Consider the following 9,726-nt stretch of genomic DNA (forward strand, 5'->3'; position numbering starts at 1 on the left):
TGGTGGTGGTGGTGGTGGTGGTGGTGGTGGTGGTGGGGGGGGGGGGGTGTTGGAGGCGGTGGTGGGGGTGGAGGGTGGGGGGTGGAGGATGTTCTTCTAAAACCTTTGGACAGTATTTACCCTTCATTCAATAACAGTCAAAACAAATGATGTGGTCATGATTATACACCACAGTGTACAGAAGCTTACCAGCTTGCAAATTGGCTGTTGCATTCCCTGCATTACAACAGTGTTGTCAAAAATATTGAATTGACTTTAAAGTGCTTTGGGATGCACTGAAATCACACAATAAATGCAAGTTTATTTTTTCTTTTTGGATGATATCTGTTACGAGGATAAGTTAGGGGGTAAAAGACTAAACCAAAAATCATTTTTGTTTGGTTATTGGGAGGAGCAGCCTGCAACAGCTATCCAAATTCATTCTGTTGGTAAAGGAAAGGCATGTTTATTCCATTTACTCCATCAACACTTGAAATGTTTAATCAATGAAGCTGAATAGGAGCAGAGCCACAATGCTTTGGGGAAAAGAGTAGGAAAATATTCTGATAAACTGGATTAAAGAATCCTTGATTTAAGATTTTATACTTGCCTAATGTATCTTTGATGTTCTTTACAAGTGACCCTTTCTTTAAGCTGTTTTTCCTTTCTACATAGTTTGATGGAACATATCCAGTTTTGTTTGATGTGTTTCTTACTCTCCACCAAGTTTTAGAGTCATCAAGCAGCCACAATCGCTCATTTTTCTTGATGTCAAGTTCTTGATCCTGCTGTGCTGTGTAATCCCACTTTGCTATTACAATAACTTCTTCGGTCATTTTTCATGGAGTCCTTCCTGTCAGAGACAACATAGTTTAGCATTAAACAATGCATCATTCAGCACAATATCTCACCTTTGCCAATTGAATATTGAGAATCCATGTTCTAGCCAACACTATTCTACTTTACAAAAAGTACAGAATGGAAAAAAAATCCAAATTTTGTTTTAAAAGTACTCTTCTCAAAAGTGTTTTTTTGAACAACCTTTGTGACAAAGCTAAGATTAAACCTCACATCAAAACAAAATCACGGATCTAATCTTGAATCTGTTTTCACTATTTTAATGCGACTCAGTGAAAAGCAAGGAGTTTTCATTACTTTTTAATCATTACACAACTCTAAAGTTATACTGATTAACCAAGCAAGTCTCCCAAAATTTAGTCAGTCATAAAATAAAACAGCTTAATTTACATCGGGTCTGATCTGATTAAGTGGTTTTTCCACCCTTCTGATTAAATTGATTCTATAATAAATTTTTTTAAGCATTGAAAAGAGATTTTAAAAATGCCAATGAATATCCAATTCAGATCTAAAGAAAATGTTACTGTTATATAATTTGGAGACAGAATGATTCTACATACAGTGGCATGTGCAATTCACAGACTGATTATAGTTGTGGCCAATACTCTAGACAATATTAATGGTAAAACCATATTTTAAAAACCACCATCCAATGACCTGGTCAGTACAGGATAACAATAGCTGGCATTCCCATTGTGTGTACCTGCACAAATTGCTTAAGGTGACATGCAAGTTGAGAAAATGGTAGAATGAGCTACACAATCCTGTACTTCAAAAAGCAAAGAAATAACTATGAATGCCAAAAAAGTGATTCAGCTTTAACTGGAATAATGTGGCCAATCCTAGACATCAAGCTTTAAGAAACACAGGAAGATGTTAGAGAGGATGAAGAAAACATTTTCAGAAATGGTTCCAGGGATAAAGGACATCAGTTATGCGGGTACACTGCTAGTTATTCACATCAAAGAAGGTTGAGATAAGATTTGATGAAGGTGCTTAAAATCATTAGTGAGTAGGCAAAGTAGATATAGGGAAATTGTTTCTCAACCTTTCTGTCAATGGGAGCAGAGAATACAGTTTTCAGAAGGGGAGGCAAGGAAAACCTTAATTATGCAAAGTGTTACAATCTGGAATGAGCTTCCAGAAAGGATGATAGAGACCGATTTAATTTTGGCATTCAAAGGAAATTAGGTGAACACATTAATGGAAAACCTGGCGGGGCAGACAAAGGAAACTAGGTACTTGCAGAGAGTTGGCACAGGTTCCATGCTCATTTTATGCTGTAACTATTCTATGATTTGATAAGGTACACTTTAAAGACATAATACTAAAGGCAGCGTGACAGTACAGTCATCAGACCTTACACCATACACAAGACACTCCAATAACTTCCGAAAGCTGGAGTCACATTACAGAAATGCAAGAACCTTCATCATTGATAGGTTGGGCTTTGGATATTAAAACAGTCAGACATCCTGCTGTTATCATTTTTAAAAATACTTTAACTAAACCACAATCTTTCATAAAGCTATCCATAAACAATCAACCTATCAAAAAACAACTTCAAAAGTAAAGAAATAAGGAAATCTTTACTGCACTATTATCAGTCATTAAGGAAACATTCAGCTCTCTTTCCCCTACCCTCAAGTGAGTTTTAGAAAAAAAAATCAAACATCTTAGATTTTGTTGACAGGCAGTGGTCGCTATTTTGTAAAAATGATTAAATTGATGCTTTTTTTTAAGCATCGGAAAGAGCTGCATGGTTTCGGATTAAATATTCTCATTTTTCTTCCTTCCTCCACCTCCACTATATCCTCAATGGTTTCTATCATTTTTATCATGCCACAGAGCCTAATTTTTAGGTCACTTTATTTGGATCGACCACAAACCATGCTCCTGACTCCATTTAAAGCAAACATTTACACCCCCCCCAATTTGGCATTTTGATTACACTGAATCTAAGTAATACTTCCACACACAAACAGCTCAGAAAATGAATACCGATAACAAAAACACATTTGTCATTTTTCCCAATCTTTATTCAAACGTTATTTCCTTTTCTGTCACCTCCTCCCCATTTCAACAGTTTCTGAAAGGTCCAAACAAACCAAGAATATTTAAAGAATTCTTTCCAGACAGAAACCTCAACATATACAGTTTTTATAATAAGATATTCTATACAGATTCTTCTTCACATCATCTAAAAACATGAGACAATCCCACGTGTAATTAGACAACACCTAGCCAAGCATCCATTAGTCCCTCTTTGCAACCTGTATCATCCAAGAGTGCTCACCTTGGCATTCAAGCATTGTTGGCCTGAATTTCTCTCAGTTAAAATCATTTTAGCCCTTGATCACAAACCCTGAATGGCTAAAACTGATTTTGTCCCATTCTCTTGTCAGTTATCAAGACCAAGAAAAGAAATTGCTGGAAAAGCTCAGCAGGTCTGGCAGCATCTGTGGACAGAAATCAGAGTTAACCTCAGGGTCCAACTCCGAGGAAGGGTCACTCGACCCAAACCGTTAACTCTGATATCTCTCCACAGGTGCTGCCAGACCTTCTGAGCTTTACCAGCAATTTCTGTTTTTGTTTCTGATTTACAGCATCCCCACTTCTTCGGTTTTCACACTTGTCAATATCTCAGGTTGAACCAGACTCTTTGTAGTTATTAACATCTTATTCAACCTCAAGCTGAGTTTCCCACCCCATATCCTGTCTTAGCCTCAATTCATCTGCTGCTGAAAGCCTCACCTATTCTTGATTGGTCTACCCATTCTCCACAATCTGCCAACTGCATCAAGTCCTGCCCATTGTCACACTTGTTTTTGCTTACCTGCATTTCCTACCTTGGTGTAGAAGTCCTTTTCTGGCTAAAATAAAAGCAAAATACTGTGGATTCTGGAAATCTGAAACATAGAAAATGCTGGTGAAACTCATCAGATTTGAAGAATCACCACACTGGATTTGAAATGTCGACTCTATCTCTCTCTCTCTCTCTCTCCACACATGCTGCCAGACCTAATGAGTTTTACTAGCATTTGCTGTGATATTCTTCTCATAGTTTCACCTGTTCCTACATCTAGCACCTCTGACGCTCTACAACACCCCAGAATTCTGTTTCTCCAACTCAGCCTTCTTGCTCATCCTTCCTGCTTTCCCTTTGCCCACCAGTTCCAGATACATTGTGAGGAATTTTCTTCTCAAAAGCCCTCAGTTACCGACCTCCTCAATTAAGAAACTGCTTAAAACTAACTTCTTCAGCCAAGTATTTGGTCATGACTCCTTCATTTTTATTTGATTATACCTCGATTTTTTTATACTTTTGGGGGTTTCTCCATTTTAACTGTGGTCTATAAATGCAAGATGGTGCCATAACTGTACCAAAATCAGTTTGGCCTTTAATTCTATCAAATAGACCACTTTCTTTCTGAAAGGGGGATTCCAAACACAGTTCAGCTATGGAAAGAATGCTTTAAGTCATTTAATTTCCCTAGAATCTTTTCCCTTTTAAAATCAAAGCTCGGCTTATTATCCATCATTTTGCAGTTTACTTTCTTCCATTCTTTTCAAGCTTAATGATGTACCACAATATGCGCCTTAGCCTATTATCCTGATTCCTAAATTTAAAAAATATCACCAGTGTCTGAATAAAATTTGGATAAGTTAAATTAAAATAATGGATATATAAACAATAGAAAGAAACACCTACATTTAAACACTGCTTTTCATAACTGCTGGATGTCTCAAACTTCTTTACAACCGACTGCAATTCCTATTGTATTTCTGCAATTCCTACATTACATCTGACAGTCAAGGTTACCTCAGAGAGCGTAAAACAATATGAACAAGGAATGAGTAACAGGCAACGCAGTTGTTACCCTATGACCATGATTGGAGGCGAGAACTTGGGAAATACTTATAAACTTAAAAACTAGCTTCTGTTGTATATACTTTTTCAGCAGTATTTATTACATGTATTTGGCTAATGTGCAAGTGAGAAGTCATATTTCACTATGGTTAATCAATATTTTAGTTAACCAAAAACAAATAAAATAAGATCAGCATTTAATTTGGAATTCCTAAGGCATTAATTTTAATTAATTCTGAAATGTATAAACTGCAGCTTTAGCTCAAACATAAGAAGCACTCAGCAGCTTCCATACATCTCACTCAAATATCCTAATGGAACTTCCAGTAGAATTCCTGGATATTAGTCACTTGCCAAGTTCTAGCACAGACAGACAATCAGAAATTACATTGCTCAATGCTGAGAAGCTTCTACAATCAAAAAACATTACATTATGGAAGGAACTTTTATTGACAAAGCTGTACAAGAGTACTAGAGAATGATTGATTTATTTTTTAAAAAATATTTATAAATTTTACTGATCAGCTTAGTACATGATTCAGACCAAACACACCACTATACACGAGTTTTCACACCAAGATAGTATGCAATCCATGATTAATATAGTTTTGTTTGATTTGAAGAATATATCACTTTCATCCTACCCACCCTTCTCCGCAGGGCCTTTATTCAATTGTCTAAATTCACAGAGTTCACAATGGATTCATAGAGTCAAGGCCTATGATTTCCAAGTGAGAGTAACTGCGTTGGAAAAGTTCAGTGAACAAATACACAGTCTGACTGCAGAGTCCAAGTAGACCTGCATGCTGTCTAACCAGAATTACTACATTTGTTACGGCACTGCTTCAAAGGCCAAATGTAGAAACGTGGAAGAAGTCCCAGCCTCCAGAGCCAGCTTCCATCAGCAAGCCAGACTAACTGATGAATCAGAAGTGGTCTGCATCATTGTGACTCGGCCTGACACAGCTTTTTAGATTACAAATTCTGACTTGGGTCCAAACGTCCAACACCAGGCATCTGAAATAGTGGAGTCAGTTCAACCATGAAAAGATGCTAATTATCTCTCTACCTTCAAGTCTGAAAGATGTTTGAACTTCTGATAAGCAAAGTGAGGTGCTATATAATTAAACACAAGTGCAGAGATTTCCTTCTTCTGACTGCAGCATGAATATACATCAGCCATCAGCACTTTGAGGTACAGGGCTTCAGCAGCAGAAGCTTCTCTCTGAAATTTACACAAGCAATGCACTTGGATGTATGAGTCCATATTCTAATTCCTGACTTGCAGATAACTTTTCCCAGCAGCTGTTACCAGATCTCTATTTTTAGTATGCAGGAACTAACACAAACCAGTCTGTGGCATGCTAGCAACAATTATGCTCTGAATGTTCAAGTTCTATGCAACATATTAGGTTTATCATTGATAGATAATTTACATTGGTTCACCTTGAAAGATCCTACTTGTTTTATACAGAAAAATCAAAATCTATTCTGGACCTCAGAAATCAAAATAGTTAAACCTTGGACAGGCTTTCAGAACATCTGCCCTGTATGTGGATCCAAAGCAGCTCAAGGCAAGTCCTCAATTATAAATAAACACAACTAGCTTTTAAGCCATGTAAAACAGTGGAGTAAAGCTAGTTTTTAAACTTGCAATTAGACTGTAATGTTACTCTGGATGCATCATAAAGCATTAGCTGTCTCAAGATTTCACAAAGGACGTAACTGTGGGGCCATGGGTTAGAATCTCACTACAGATGATGATGAAATGCAACCTTATTGAAATATGCAAGATTTTTAGGGGGTTTGACTGAGTAGATTTTAAGAGGTTTCCACTAATGGGGGAATCTCAAATTAGGCAGCATGTTCTCAGAATAATGAGACATTAAGTTAAAACAGAGATGCAAAGGAATTTCTTCTTTCAGAGCCGCGAATGTCTGGAATTTTCTACCCCAGACTGCTGTAGAGGTCAGATTATTGAAAGTATTTAAATATAGATTTTGAAATATTGAGGATTGGGGGTTATGGAGATCAGGCACCAAACAGTGGTTGAGGCATAGGGTGGATTGACAATGATCTAACAGGATGGATGGGAAAGCTCCACGGGCTGAATGGGCTGTCTGCTCCTATTTCTTATTACTTTAATGTGGTCAGGAGCTCAGAGGCACCAATGCTGTATGGAGTTCTGATCAAGTTTAATAGTTGCAAGCAAGTTTTGTTTCCCCAACTTTCTCCCAATGTGACACTATTTCAAGGCTTGAAATGAGTGCCCAATGAGTGAGGGGAGAGGAAAACCTATGAGAGCAGGGGTGAGATGGTAGGAATTTGGCTATTGCTACCTCTGAACACAAGATCCCAACATTTCACCTTGTAAAACCACATGAAGACCACAGTCAATAGTGTGGAGCTAGAGGAACACAGGTCAGACAGCAGCTGAAGAAGGGTCCCAACCCAAAATGTTGACTTTCCTACTCTTCTCAATAAAAGTGGTGGACTTGACATGCTTATAAAAACTACAAAACCAAAATTTATCACTCTCACTCCTCATTCAATCCTGCTCTCACAGGGCTCCACATCCTCCCAACACCACACTCTTACAGGTCTGACCTCTTCCCCGCCACAGCCACAGTTATGCCTCTCATCTTTCTACTCTCGTACAGTTCTCAATGAAGGGTCATGACAATTATCTAGCTTTGAAATAGGATGCCAGTACAAAAAATACTTGGGAAAGTCTGTTCTCTCTAATAAGAAATCCAGACTTTTTGACTGTACATTATTAATACTGGACTATAAGGGCAGCAAAATCAAACTGAGTACATTAATGAAATTCTGATTCAATCATTGTAAAATGCAGTTATCTTCTTCGACAGTTAAATTTCTTCTTGACCTTTCAAATGCATATATCACATGGCGTTCTCCTCAGAAGCTTAGTGAAGCACCAAGGCCAATCTACTGTTTAATCACTTGGACACGTAATATTAATTTTGAAGAAATTAACTCACTTCTTTATATATTTTAATAAACTTGTTACTTCTGTGAAATGTCAGGAATGAAAATATTAGTTAACAATAAATATATCAAATATACATTCATCTCAAAACAAAGGGTGTTTAATAGGTAGGAATTATGGTGATTTAATGAACAATTGGCAGGTTTATCATGCGTGTTTTACATAAACCGGTTCCCCATTATATCGTTCATTAAAAATACAGTTTTTGCTACATCCATACAACTTTGCTTCAGAATTTCACAGCACATAATTAAGACATGTAGTTGGTACTGTGGGAGCCATTAACTGCTTTGAGATGTAATTCAGACTTTTGTTACAAGATGAAGATGGTGATGTCACACGATTTACAAGTGCTGGCTAAAATACACATGAAACTATAACTTCAAACAAGAAGGGCTTCTACTTTTAATACAGATTTCGTACAAACTAATTAAAAGCAGATGTTTATGTATTCCTGACCATCTTGCTCTTTTAAAGCAGCAAGTGAGAAAAGCGTGGAAAAATTATGAGCACAAAATGCTCCTAGATCTCTGCAAGTTAAAGGCATAAGCCAAAGGAGTTACAGATAATGGCTACCAAAAGTGGTTTAAACAAAATATAGAAATTAGTGACAGATTTTCTCAGCTTGCACTCAAGTCAACCAGAATTGACAGATAAATTGATAAGTAAATACTTTGGGCACTTAAAATCTACTGCACAATACAACAAATTCACAGTCAAAATCTGAGAGAATGAACATCGAACACAGAACAGTACAGCACAGTACAGGCCCTTCAGCCCAAGATGTTGTGCCGAACTTTTACCCAAAACCTAAGGTCTATCTAACCTCCACCGCTACTTATGCTATCATCCATATGCCTATCTAATAGCCGCTTAAATGCCCCTAATGAGGCCGACTCCACTACCCTCTCCGGCAATGCATTCCACACCTCTACCACTTTCTGAGTAAAGAACCTACCTTTGATGTCTCCCCAATATCTACCTCCTTTCACTTTAAAACTATGTCCCCTCGTAAAAGCTACCTCCACCCTAGGAAAAAGTCTCTGGCTGTCTACTCTATCTATACCTCTGATCATTTTGTACACCTCTATCAAGTCACCTCTCATCCTTCGTCGTTCTAAAGAAAAAAGCCCTAGCTCTCTCAACCTTTCCTCGTAAGACCTTCCCTCCATTCCAGGCAACATCCTGGTAAGAGATAGTAGGAACTGCAGATGCTGGAGAATCCGAGACAACAAGGTGCAGGGCTGGATGAACACAGCAGGCCAAGCAGCATCATAGGTGCAGAGAGGCTGACGTTTCGGGCCTAGACCCTTCATCAGAAAAAGGGGAGGGGAAGGGGGTTTTGAAATAAATAGGGAGAGAGTGGGAGGCGGATAGAAGAGGGATAGAGGAGAGGAAACAAACAGGTCGAAGAGGCGGGGATGGAGCCAGTAAAGGTGAGTGTAGGTAGGGAGTTAGGAAGGGGATAGGTCAGTCCAGGGAGGACGGACAGGTCAAGGGGGCGGGATGAGGTTGGTCGGTAGGAGATGGAGGTGCGGCTTGAGGTGGGAGGAGGGGATAGGTGGGAGGAAGAACAGGTTAGGGAGGCAGGGACGAGCTGGACTGGTTTTGGGATGCGGTAGGGGGAGGGGAGATTTTGAAACTTGTGAAATCCACATTGATACCATTGGGCTGCAGGGTTCCCAAGCAGAATATGAGTTGCTGTTCCTGCAACCTTCAGGTGGCATCGTTGTGGCACTGCAGGAGGCCCAGGATGGACATGTCGTCTGAGGAATGGGAGGGGGAGTTGAAATGGTTCGCGACTGGGAGGTGCAGTTGTTTATTGCGAACCGAGCGTAGGTGTTCTGCAAAGCCGCATCTGCTCCCAGGATGAGGCATTCCACTCCCGTACATCTCAGTTGTCCTCGTTTTTCAAGGACCGTAACTTCCCCTCCTCGGTGGTCGAGAACGCCCTCAACCGTGTCTCCCACATCTCCCGCACCTCATCCCTCACACCCCGTCCACGCAA

The 9,726-nt window shown here is 39.0% G+C and overlaps 1 protein-coding gene across 1 annotated transcript in view; it reads right to left on the minus strand.

Moving 5' to 3' along the window:
• Nucleotides 1–9,726, minus strand: part of nck2b (NCK adaptor protein 2b) — a 67,562-nt gene that overhangs the window by 21,777 nt on the left and 36,059 nt on the right. Inside the window, exon 2 of the mRNA XM_048598316.1 lies at nucleotides 590–832. Within this exon, the coding sequence (XP_048454273.1) occupies nucleotides 590–815 (226 nt within the window). The 5' untranslated portion in view covers nucleotides 816–832. The remainder of the gene's footprint in view (nucleotides 1–589; nucleotides 833–9,726) is intronic.

The sequence above is a fragment of the Rhincodon typus genome, chromosome 6 (assembly GCF_021869965.1).
Source record: "Rhincodon typus isolate 14 chromosome 6, sRhiTyp1.1, whole genome shotgun sequence".
Taxonomy (NCBI): Eukaryota; Metazoa; Chordata; class Chondrichthyes; order Orectolobiformes; family Rhincodontidae; genus Rhincodon; species Rhincodon typus.